This window comes from Erpetoichthys calabaricus, chromosome 2 (genome assembly GCF_900747795.2).
Source record: "Erpetoichthys calabaricus chromosome 2, fErpCal1.3, whole genome shotgun sequence".
Lineage (NCBI taxonomy): Eukaryota > Metazoa > Chordata > Cladistia > Polypteriformes > Polypteridae > Erpetoichthys > Erpetoichthys calabaricus.
The window spans coordinates 270,025,509-270,039,054 of record NC_041395.2 but is presented as its reverse complement, the minus strand read 5'-3'; the positions used below and the strand labels follow the sequence as shown (position 1 = coordinate 270,039,054).

The following is a 13,546-nucleotide window of genomic DNA, read 5'->3' as shown; positions in this document are numbered from 1 at the left end:
TCTTCCTTGTACGTCCTGGAATATGAAAAACAAGCATTTACATTCTTCCTGGTTAGCATTGTTTTCTGCCTTCTTACTCTCTAATAAAGTCCATTTTAACATTCTGATTATCAAGTCATGAACACTAGCCTCTGGTGAAGCAAGGCACAAGGCAGGAAACAAACCCCGGGCCAGCCCACTGCAGAGCACACACACACACACACACACACCAAGAACACTAGGGACAATTTAGAATCGCCAATGCACCCAACCTGCTTGTCTTTGGAATGTGGGAGGAAACCGGAGCACCCATAGGAAACCCACGCAGACACGGGAGAACATGCAAACTCCACGCAGGGAGTTTTTAGGGTCTCCTAATTGCGAGGCAGCAGCGTTACCACTGCGCCACCGTGCAGCCCCTATGGCTTGATAGTGTTTTCATTTTTCTAAGACAGATCTTTATAACATTTTGATTTTTTCTTTTTCTGAGAAAATTATCCGTATGTTTTGTGGTCAGAAACAGATTTGTACCTCTTTGTCCTTCTCTTCTCTCTCATTTATTTCAAAACATTCTATTAATACTTCATTATATATATACACAGGTTTAAACAGAGGTAGCTGGTGGTTGCTTTGTCATTTGCACCTCATTATTAACTAATGGCTAGTTAAGAAAACAGGAAAAAATTTAAACCTAAATGCAGCGGTTTAAAACTAAAATAGGCATTTCAAAAGTTCTGAATCATAAGAAACGAGTTAACTAAAACTAAGTCCAAAAATATATTGCTTTAGTAGTAAATAAATGGGTTCTAATTAAAAATTTGGTTAAAGCAAAAACCTGCAGCCCTTCAGAACTGGAGTGGAGTATCTCTGTGTTATACAATTCAATCACATTTGTAAGTGGTTGTTAAATTTAATTTTTTACCCCAAGTTTCATATAACTATTTTATTATAGTACTTGGAAACCACCTAAATTGAAACCCGCAAACAAACAAAAAAAAAAGCTGTCCCTTAACAATAAAATTTCATATCCTGTTTAAGAAAATGGGGGTATCTTATAGCATTATTAAAGTGGAATGAACACAGGGAATTAATTGTGTATTTATAAAGCACTAAACCAAAATTTATCTATAAACACATCATATTACAGACATTCAAGAGTGTGTTTGCCAGATGTACTGGCTCATTTAACGAAACATATAGATAAGATAATTTCACTGTATTTCAAAAAATACAGAACTGAACAGAGGGGAAACATGTTGAAATAGACTATAAAGTTTGGTACATACATTGTGAAATTAAGGATACTTAAGAATCGAGATAAAAAGCAAAAGTCACCCTAAAATTTTATCTGATATAAAATATTTCACTGGAAAATATTTTTTATCAGGTTCTCATCTGAATATTAAGATATATTTTCTGGTTTTATCGCATCTAAGATAATCAAATTTTCACTTTTAGGAAAGTCTAATTACACATAGAAAAAAGTAGAAATGTCAAGGCTTCACTCTGTCACTATTAAGTTAGTTCAAATTCATTATTAAAATCTTTAATCATTTAATTTTATTTCTGTATTAAAAACAAACACTCACATTGTCTTAATAATTTAATATGCGTGTTGTGAAAGGAAGCAATGCTTTCAATTGTGATTAAGAACCTTAATTAAGTGCAACAAATTCACAACTTCTCTCTGACATACTGTACTATCATTAAGAACATCTTCACTATGACTGCTGTTTCTATATTTAGCCAAGTCAGAGGCTTTTTTTCTTTCGGTAATTCTGGTGTATATCTGAGGAGGGTGGTTGTTGTAAGCTACAACATTAATCAATTAATGAATTTGTTCATTTATTGAGCATCTATAAAAAGGTAAACTTCCCTATTGGGAATAAGTGTTATCTATCTGTCTATCTATCTCCACAGGCTGTCTAATATTCAATGAAACAAAATCACAGTTAAAAGTTTTATACCAAGATTAGTATGCTTTAGCACAAATCAAATGCTACACAGTAGAGGATATTTTACTATGTTCTTTGTTGGCTGAAATAGCTACAATATATAATAATCAACAACAGGCACAGTTAGAAAAATATACACAAGAGAATTTAAGCAGAGAAATATAGAATATCAAACTTTCTCTGTCTTTAAAATACTTGTGATATGGACATTTATTACATTTATATTTATTACACTTACAGTATATCTTTTACATAAGAAAATGCTGATTATTTTCATAAAGAAACTGAGTGCCTTTGGAAAACATAGTTACTGTTTCTTAAATTACTTTTATTTATTTTTTTGATGTGATGCAAAACATTTGAAGAACTGTATTTGCATCAAGATTGGATTATTTATAAAATAAATTTATTGGTAACATTAATAATCCTTTCAGAATATGTAACCACAAAATGACAAACCAATGTTTTCAAAACAAATCTTTTCCCACCAAAACTCTATTATAACCAACAACATTGCTAGAAAAAATGCAGAAGGTACAGTACATGATAGAAATTACAGATGTCACAAAATTTCTGAAAATTAAAGTCTATGACTAAATAATATATGTGTTGTTATTAACATTATCACTCTTCTATTCAGCAGCGCCTTTAAATTTCTTGTCATGCCATGTAGAGGAAAGCTAAGGGCGAAAAAGTTGGCAGTAAAACAGTTAAGAAATGTATTATGTATTGTATTTATTATATACAAGCCAGGACAGAATATATCACAAGCACATGCCCAGACATTAAACACGCAAACTGTAATTTATACTATACTGTCTACAAAAATAAGGCTATCAAGAGTTTAAACAGAACAATGGGTCTTTTAAAAGGTACCCACAATTGTTGTAACTTTTGGTTAACCACTGCCTTACAGCACATTTTATCAATACTAAGGCATGATGCTAATAAAAAGACTACATAAACTATACAGTATATGTAAGTTAAAGCAAAAATATGTGTATTGTGGTACAAATAAATTAAAAAATAGGAAATACATTTCCACTGTGTTTTTGACATAGTATCTTTCAAATGGAAATAGCCATGACAAATGTATTTCCTAAATTAAAAAAACACAGTTTTAACTATGCTTGGTCAATAAAATAACTTTCTGAATACAAAGGTGCACTCTTTTCACAGTTAGGAATTCCTTTGTCTTCATCTTTCCAATATAGTGTCGCAGGCATACAGTACCTGTGACCATCATGTTTATTGTATTAAGAATCATTTGAAAAGTAGAAACCCAGTAACTCACTATTCCAAATTAAAAACTACCTACTGATGTCAAATGTACTAATGACTTGACTGATTTTTAATGAACATAATGCATCTTTACAACCAATGTAAGAAATGAAAAATTTCACATACAAAGTTTACTATGCCAAGCTGTAATACAATATAATGTTTTAAATACTATGATATTTATATTCATATATATTTTCTATTATAAGCAACAGCAACTATTAGTATAAAAACAGAGCAACACAACTGCCTCACATACAGTTAGGTCCATAAATATTTGGACAGAGACAACTTTTTTCTAATTTTGGTTCTGTACATTACCACAATGAATTTTAATGAAACAACTCAGATGTAGTTGAAGTGCAGACTTTCAGCTTTATTCAGTGGGGTGAACAAAACGATTGCATAAAAATGTGAGGCAACTAAAGCATTTTTTTTGTAACACAATCCCTTCATGTCAGCGGCTCAAAAGTAATTGGACAAATTAAATAACTGGAAATAAAATGTTCGTTTCTAATACTTGGTTGAAACCCTTTGCTGGCAATGACAGCCTGAAGTCTTGAACTCATGGACATCACCAGATGCTGGGTTTCCTCCTTTTTTTAATGCTCTGCCAGGCCTTTACTGCAGTGGCTTTCAGTTGCTGTTTGTTTGTGGGCCTTTCTGTTCGAAGTTTAGTCTTCAACAAGTGAAATGCATGCTCAATTGGGTTAAGATCTAATTTTCCACTTCTTCGCTTTAATAAACTCCTGGGTTGCTTTGACTGTATGTTTTGGGTCATTGTCCATTGTATCATGAAACGCCGCCCAATCAATTTGACTGCATTTAGCTGGATTTGAGCAGACAGTAGGTCTCTGAACACCTCAGAATTCATTCGGCTGCTTCTGTTCTGCGTCACATCATCAATAAACACTAGTGTCCCAGTGCCACTGGCAGCCATGCATGCCCAAGCCATCACACTGCCTCCACCGTGTTTTACAGATGATGTGATATGCTTTGGATAATGATCTGTTCCACGCCTTCTCCATACGTTTTTCTTGCCATCATTCTGGTAGAGGTTGATCTTGGTTTCATCTGTCCAAAGAATGTTTTTCCAGAACTGTGCTGGCTTTTTTAGATGTTCTTTAGCAAAGTCGAATCTAGCCTTTCTATTCTTGAGGCTTATGAGTGGCTTGCACCTACAGTGCACCCTCTATATTTACTTTCATGCAGTCTTATCTTTATGGTAGACTTGGATATCGATACGCCTACCCCCTTGAGAGTGTTGTTCACTTGGTTGGCTGTTGTGAAGGGGTTTCTCTTCACCATGGAAATGATTCTGCGATCATCCACCACTGTTGTCTTCCGTGGACGTCCAGGTCTTTTTGCGTTGCTGAGTTTACCAGTGCTTGCTTTCTTTCTCAGGATGTACCAAACTGTAGATTTTGCCACTCGTAATATTGTAGCAATTTCTCAGATGGGTTTTTCCTGTTTTCGCAGCTTAAAGATGGCTTCTTTCACCTGCATGGAGAGCTCCTTTTACCACATGTTGTCTGTTCACAGCAAAATCTTCCACATGCAAACACCACACCTCAAATCAACCTCAGGCCTTTTATCTGCTTAATTGATAATGACATAATGACGGACTTGCCACACACCTGCCCATGAAATAGCCTTTGAGTCAATTCTCCAATTACTTTTGAGCCCCTGAAATGAAAGGATTGTGTTAAATAAATGCTTTAGTTGCCTCAATTTTTATGCAATCGTTTTGTTCACCCCCACTGAATTAAAGCTGAAGTCTGCACTTCAACAGCATCTGAGTTGTTTTCATTTAAAATTCATTGTGGTAATGCACAGAACCAAAATTAGAAAAAAGTTGTCTCTGTCCAAATATTTATGGACCTAACTGTATTAACATTTATACTCTATAAACATAGACCCCCTTCATTAAGTCCTAACAGTTGAAAATGGCAATATTATTTGTCCAGTAACACAAATTCTTTTCTTTCATTTATTATAAAAAAAACATTAAATACATTAACGTGAAAAATCAACTTCACCCCTTGATTTATTAAAGAATAAGCTTCATATTTTTCACATTGAAATTATGTTTTCACAAAGATGCTATATATCCATTTATGTATTCCAAAGTTTCAAAAAATATGTTGCCCGCACTGGAATCTAACATTGGAATTCACAGGGCATGGGTACAGCCTGAAAACCAAGGCCTTAAAACTTAACAAGCATATCAATTTTTCTAACCAAAAATATTACAGAGTATTAATTTGAGTCTTGAGATTGCACAAATATACCAAAGTAGTTTAATCATGTTGTTTTAAGAAGGTAAAAAACAAATAGCAAATCGTGAGATTCAACCAAAAGAGACAATTTGCTGCGCCTCTCGTCTTCTTCTAAGGCATCTTTCAAGGCCTGGGGTAATGGTTTAATTGCGTAATCACCAAGCACTGTTATTGATGAACGTTGACAACTAGGTAATAATAACTGAGAAAGGCACACTTAAGATATTTTAAATTCTTTCACTATGAATCAAGCTTATTTCATTATTTCAGTGGAAAAACGCGCTCCTGTCTCAGTTAGTGCTATGTCTGTAGTTTACGACTCTGGGTCTGCATGAGTTTTGCATGTTCTTCCCATGTATTTACGGATTGATTATTATTTATACAACACACAATTAAACTCTTATTTGCCCCTTAGGAAAAATAATCATGAACGGATTGTTTGAACCATTCCAGAACGGAAAGGGAGAAGAAAGCATGTGATTCACAAAATGAGCTATCAAGAATAATGATTTAAAATTCTCATCATCAATAAGATAAAATATTAATTTATCAGTAAACACTAATGCTAGCACAAAATGCTGAATTGTGTAATATATTTTTTCCTAGTTTACACGTCACTTGCCTTGTGTTGTTTTTCTTTTAAACGTGCAAACTGTATTACTAACAAAAAAGTCAGTCTTGATTTGGCAAGATCTAGTAGTAAATATGTTGAACTAGAAGTGTGCGATATGTGTCGTGTACAATAATATCTTAATTGTTGTTTTAACGATATGTGAGCTGAAATTATCGAGTATGTCACTCACTTTGCAAATAATAATCAAAAACACGCCTTGAGAGTCCATGCATTCACTGTCTCAAGTAACCTAACAGGACAGACTACTGTGTGTGTGCAAAGTGAGCGCATAGGCAGAGAAGGTCCTCGCTCGTGGGTCATGGAATGGGACAAAGATGGAGGTTGGGGAGCAAGGTGCAGAGGGGTGTGCACATACACAAGTGGGGTTAGGATTTCAGACCCGGCCATGTAACATTATCTGTGTTTGCACAGTTAGCTATGGGTGGCTTGGAGTTTGTTCCTCCGTCCCATCCTGTTTGCCACTGTAGGGAGATTTACAAGATATGCCAATACACTTCTTCATTTTCCTCCCAAAATAATCAGTTCATAAAATGCTATGTAAGTTCCAAAATATTAAGTTATTATAGATTTTAGAATGAGTTTCTTTCTGCTGTTCAAAGCCCACAAACTGTAATAATGAAACGACATGTTAACAGTTTGTTTAAACATAAACAGTTACAATGATGATGACAGGACTGAAGCCATTACAACAGCCGGTACGACAGAACTCATGGCTATGGCAACAAAGGAAGAAAGACCTACCCCCACATCCCTTCACCTGCATCAGATTGCACTACTGGCTGCAGAAGTTGGAGCAGGTGATGACACAAGGGAGGGAGAAAAAAGAAAAAAAGTCTTTAGCCAGCTATTTAAAAAAAAAAAAAAAAAAACCACAAGAAATCAGAGAAAGTGGGTCTCTCCACAATGCAATTAAAAAAGAGATTAAGAGCTACTTGATTATACCTGAGGTGGACAGTGATATAAATCCACATGAGTGGTTATAAACACAAGAAGTACATTTCCCCAAATTGCGGAAACTTGCCAAAAGGTACATGTACAGCCCTGCCTCAAGCAATCCTTCTGAGAGGGCTTTTAGCACCGGATGAAATTTTACAACAATGTGCTCCTCTGAAGCCAGATGCTGTGGACAGACTGGTGTTTCTGTCTCACAACTTGAAGTTTCCTCTGTAGAATTTTACAATTGTTTTATTTTTTTCCGATATCAACTTGAATTTAGTAATTTGTTTAAAAATGATATAGGTTTGGTTTTTTTCTGTATGTTTGTGAAATATAATAGAGAACTTGTTTATAAATGCTATGGTTTTTATTACCTGTACAGTATATGACAGAACTTTGGATTTTTACACTATAGTACAGTATATTAGATTTTTGTTCTTGTTTGTATGCTGCACAATTCACCTTACAGCAGAGCAGCTTATGTTTATCCAGACTGTAATGTTCATGCCGTGTAATTCGATTATGATTAGTATTTTATTCCCTTTGGATTCATATCTTGTTTACATTAAGTGTATCTGTTTAAAATGCTCTCATTATAATAGTTTTGTTTGTGTTTGCAATTTTTTGTATAAACCCTGTAGGCCACTTTAAAATGGCTTACTCATACTTGCACTGTTTGATATCAGTAACACTTTGACTGGTGATTTTAATGTTTTTGTGTTATGTTACTTCAGATTTAAATAAGTAAATAAGACCTGTTTTCCTTAACTGTTGTTTCCATTAATCTCATTAGTAAGTTACAATTAATGCCCTATTAACAATACCAAGCTAGATACACTTTTACATACAGGATGCAAAATATAGTCTAATTATCATTATCATCAAAGTCCTACAAAATATCGAGATACAGTTTTTTGCGAAAATTGCACACCCCTATATTGAACTACAAAAAAGCCAACTGTTTACAATTACTACAAATGATCACTACCACTGACCTGCTCATTATGTGACCCTGAGCAAGTTATGTGCAAAATCCTTTTCGGTTTATTTTTTAAGATTATTGTTGCTTTGGCAAAATATAAAGTACTGATATTTAAGGTTACTTGTTAGTTATATGTTTATTTAAAATTACTATATACTGTATATGTTAAAAACTACTATATTACTAACAAAAAAACATAGTAATGCAAGGTAAACTTTACATACAGTATATACTACAATCTGGAATCACAATGCTTTAATCTACCTGTCAAAATTCAAATTGCATCACGTTTTAAGAGTACCTTCACTCTCCGTTGTTTCTGACACTTCATTTCTAACAGCAGATCGACGATAGACAACATGCACACGTCCATTTTCTTCTACTTCTTGCTGGCCTTTTTCCAGGGGTTCAATGAAGAATTCACCACTATCTGTTCGTATTAGCCCAGCCTGAAATGAAAAAGGATTCAGATACTGCTCACAGTATTAATATAATGTACCAATTTGGCCATCTAATGTTTGCTATTCATAATCATTTGATAAAATTAAAATGAAAATTATTATATTTATCCAGCACAAAACTCTGATTTTTAAGATTTTCATCCATCTGTTCATAAATAAAAAACAGTAAAGTTCATGTCCTAAAAAAGTTTAAGTGTAAAATAAATTTCATTATGATACAGGAAAGAATATCTATGTGTAGTTGGAAGCCACATCATAACTACAATACAAAACAAAGAAAGGGCCTTATAAGCCCCTGACAAACAAAATAATATAGCCTAATACGGAAACCAAATACAAGTTTCTCCATTGCAAAAAATTCAAATAATAGCAATAGCAAAACCTTGCAATCTTGAAAAATGAATTACCAACATAAAAGATTAGAGAAAAATCTGTAAAGAAGAAAAGTATAAAAATAGTTCTCAAACCCAATCTACACCAGTGCAAACCAAAAGTTCTGGATACTTCTGTCTAAGTTAAGGAGAGCAGCAAGCAGTTATAGGCTACAACAGATCAAATGTAGACACAGGTAGTCAAAACAGGTGTAAGGCACCAAAGCATCCCTTCAGAAAATAGGACTGAATTAACCAACTGGTATATCTTGCTTTAAAAGTCTGAGAAAAATTTGCCTTCAAGCCAAGTTTAAGTAAATGTGGGGCAAAAGAGGGAATTACTCTTTGTTGGAGACTCAATCCTCTGAAATACTGCCAGCTCGATATGCAGTAGAGATTGTGAATCAACTACAGTGTGCTGCTTACCAGGATCAACAGTTTCCCACACACAGTAATCCAAAGAGTGGATAAGTTACTGGCAAAGACAGGTGAATATCCCTTATTTATAGTTAACATTGGAACAAATGATTTTGAAAGAAAAGTTAATATTCTCTGCAGAACAAATTTAAGGAACTTAGAGACAAGCTAAAGACCAAATCAGAATCAGTAATTTTCTCCTAAACCCTTCCAGCACCAGGGAAAATACTACACAAGTAGAATTTAATATTCAGCCAAAATGCACTGATGAAGGCATGGTCTGAACAAGAAGGTTTTACTTTTCTCTGCCACTGGAATACCTTTCACTGTAAACATTTCCTTTACTGATGGACTACATCTATATGAGAAAGGGACAAACATTCCAGGAGCTACAATATTTAGGGAAGTGTGTAAACATTTAAACTCGATTGTATGGGGAAGACACAAGAAACAGTCGACCCAACCTAAAGAAAACTCAGCAGAAAACATAACAAGCAACTTTCCTCTTTTAAAATGTTTACTCCTTAATGTGAGAAGAATTACAATTGAAATGCATGCACTAGAGGCAAATTATATTGTAGGAATTACAGAGTCATCGTTAAATGACAGTGACAGAGAGGAATGTAATATAAGTAGCTATACATGCTTCAGGAGAGATAAGCTATAATAAGAAATAAATTAGAAAATTACCTAAATGAAAATACTATTCTAAATAGCAGTCAGCATGGGTTTATGAGAGCAATGTCCTGACAAACCAATCTTCTATGTTTTTTTGAAAAAGCAACCGGAATAGTTGACAAAAACAAAGCATGTGACATAATTCATCTAGAATTTCAAAAAGCATTTGATATAGTCCCACACCAAAGATTAATTCTTAAACTAGAAGCTCTTGGCATCAGATGTAACCTGTAAAACTGGATCTCTAGTTGGTTAACTGGCAGGAGACAAAGAGTACACATAAGAGGAGACTGCTCCACATAAAGCAAGGCCTAGTTCTTTTTCTGTATTATAATAATGACATTGATTCTGGTGTAGTTAGTAAACCTGTCAAATTCGCAGACAACACTAAAATTGGAGGGAAGGCAGACAATGAGGAGGCCACAAAAAGAATTCAAAAAGACCTAGACAACCTTCAGAATGAAGCGAACACCTGGAAAATGCAGTTCAATGTAGGAAAAAGTACAAAGTGCATATGGGCGAAAGGAACATCACTTATAAATACAAGATGGAAGACACTGTCATACAGAGAGCATCCACTGAAAAAGACTTAGGAGTTTATGTTGATACAACATTTCAGTTGACTAAGCAATGCACAGAAGCAATTAAAAAGGCAAATAAAAATGTTAGGTTATATCATAAAAACTGCTGAATTTGAGTCAAGGGACAATATGCTCAAACTATGTAATGCACTACTAAGACCGCATCTGGAGTATTGTGTGCAGTTCTGGTCACCATGGTACAATAAAGACATAGCAACACTTGAAGCTGTGCAACCAAGTGCATCCCAGAACTTAAGGACATGTCCTACTCTGACAGAATCAGAGAATTAAACCTGTTTAGTCTTGAGCAGAGAAGACTGTGTGGGGACCTAATCAAGGTATTTAAAATCCTCAAAGGCAGTACATATGCCGCAGGGGACTGTGCTTTCTCCAGTCCTGTTCAGCCTATATACATTGGACTTCCAATACAACTCGGAGTCCCGCCACGTGCAAAAGTTCGCTGACGACACTGCTATCAGGGGCTGCATCAGGAGTGGGCAGGAGGAGGTGTATAGGAACCTAATCAAGGACTTTGTTAAATGTTGCGACTCAAACCACCTACACCTGAACACCAGCAAAACCAAGGAGCTGGTGGTGGATTTTAGGAGGACCAGGCCCCTCACAGACCCCTGGTGAAGAAGGCAGGCTCTATTGTAGGCACGGAGCTGGACAGTTTGACATCTGTGGCGGAGCGACGGGTGCTGAGCAGGCTCCTGTCAATCATGGAGAATCTACAGCATCCACTGAACAGTATCATCTCCAGACAGAGGAGCAGCTTCAGCGACAGACTGTTGTCACTGTCCTGCTCCACTGACAGAATGAGGAGATCGTTCCACCCCCACACTATGCGACTCTTCAATTCCACCGGGGGTGGGGGGGGGTAAACGTTAATATTATACAATGTTATTGACTGTTATACCTGCCTTGCACTCTCCACCTTGCACGTTTTAACTTGCACTGTGTTTTTATCACTCTTTAATTAATATTATTTTTATCAGTATGCTGCTGCTGGAGTATGTGAATTTCTCCTTGGGGATTAATAAAGTATCTATCTATCTATCTATCTATCTATCTATCTATCTATCTATCTATCTATCTATCTATCTATCTATCTATCTATCTATCTATCTATCTATCTATCTATCTATCTATCTATCTATCTATCTATCTATCTGTCATAAAGTAGATCCATTATTTCTTTCTTTTCCATAAAGTAACAACATTCTTATGGCTTAGGAGTAAATCATGTACTCAAGGACATCAGTGGAAAGGCATTTAAAACTGATGCCAGGAAGCACCTCTTTACACAAAGAGTTGAAGCAGACATCTTGACAACCTTTAAGAAAAATCAGGATGAGATATTGGAACAGCTTAGCTATTAACTAAACAAACAGGCTTGATGGCCTGAATGGTCTCCTCTCATTTGTCAAATTTCTTATGTTCTTACATAAACCCACTATAAGAATTCATACAGTACCCAGATACATGGACAAAAGGACTAGCATACCACCATCTTTTACAGATGAGCAAAGACGACTCTGTCATGTGATCAGCAGCATGCATAACAATAGTAAACGGTATGGCCACAACCATGCAGAGAGACAAAAAAAATTATAAGGAGCCTACAAAACAGAGTACAAAATTGAGTCATATGAAAAAATAATAACTTCAACTTCATCAAAATGATGCTATGAATAAAAATTATGGGCACCAGGTTTTAATTATGCTGATGGTGAAAATGTAAAGCAATTTAAGTGTGAATATGGTACAGTGAAACACAAGAGAAGTCCTCGATGCTATAAACACATAAGAGGACTAAACAGCACACTCTAGAGCCCTGACAAAAGGAATCCAATTTTTTTTTTCTATTTCACCCTTAACCTCAATGGAGGGAGTAGTAATTTTGAAAATGAACAGGCAATGCCAGTTCGTAAGTGACTTAGCAACTATATAGGGACCAATGTATATGGAATAGTTTTTGGGAATTAAACCTTAAACTAGGAACATCTTCTGTCTAACCCTATATTCTGGAACTGCTTAACATTTAGGTTCCACAAACTATCAGCAAGTTACTTTTTACTAGGTTCTAATTATTTTACTTAGTCAAGTTAAATACTCTGTTAAACTATGTATGGAAGAGTTTACGAAAGATAATTAAAAAGGACTTGGTTTGAACTAGTGCCCAATTTTTTTAGAATGATAATGATATTAATATGTAGGCGGTAAATACACTTATAGTGCTGATATTGCTTATGTGTAACTATTAGATTTTCTAGGAAAAACATGAATGAAAAAGACCTAGTGTATGATGTTTTTACACAAACATGCTCTAAGTTAACATTTAAATAGATTAAATAACCACTGTTAGTAAAACCCCATTGCAAAAACTGTAATTGTCTTTACAAAAGAGTTTCACAAAATGAAAAAGGCATGCAATTTAACTTGAACCTTATCAGTACATTTCCTTAAGCCACTTCAACCCTTCATTCTCTTTCTCTGTCTTCCTCTTTCTGAAGGGGATTTATACCATTTGTTTACATACAATACACATTAAATTCTCTATATTACTAGTCCACCAACTGCATATTACAGTGATGGAAGCAGAGTATTTGAAAGACTGGCAAATTATTGAGTGTACTGCTGAAAATGTATAAATTGCTGGATATACTATATCAGAAAGAATAAGCAGTCATTTTAAAAAAAAAAAACTGCCTGGATCATTAAGAGTTTAAAAACAGAGGAGTTTTCGGAGCTTTCAGAATTCATACCAGATAATGATTTGGCATCACTTAATGTGAAAACAGACGTACATCTGCAAATGCTCACAGAGCACTGTGGAACTATAGCACAGGATAAGACATCAGTACCATAAGTAACCAACTTTTCTCACACTCACAAGGCTGTCTAACAATTGTTCTTTTAATGATATGAACCTGATTAACTTGTGAAATTCATGCTAGTGACTAGCACTGGAATAAATGTTTGAACCATA

General features: G+C 34.9%; 1 protein-coding gene across 3 annotated transcripts in view; it reads right to left on the bottom strand.

Moving 5' to 3' along the window:
- LOC114645594 (A disintegrin and metalloproteinase with thrombospondin motifs 14) overlaps positions 1 to 13,546 on the bottom strand; it is a 328,718-nt gene that overhangs the window by 248,944 nt on the left and 66,228 nt on the right. For all 3 annotated transcript variants that reach the window (XM_028793429.2, XM_051922924.1, XM_051922925.1), the window contains one exon: positions 8,348 to 8,495. In XM_028793429.2, the coding sequence (XP_028649262.2) occupies positions 8,348 to 8,495 (148 nt within the window). The remainder of the gene's footprint in view (positions 1 to 8,347; positions 8,496 to 13,546) is intronic.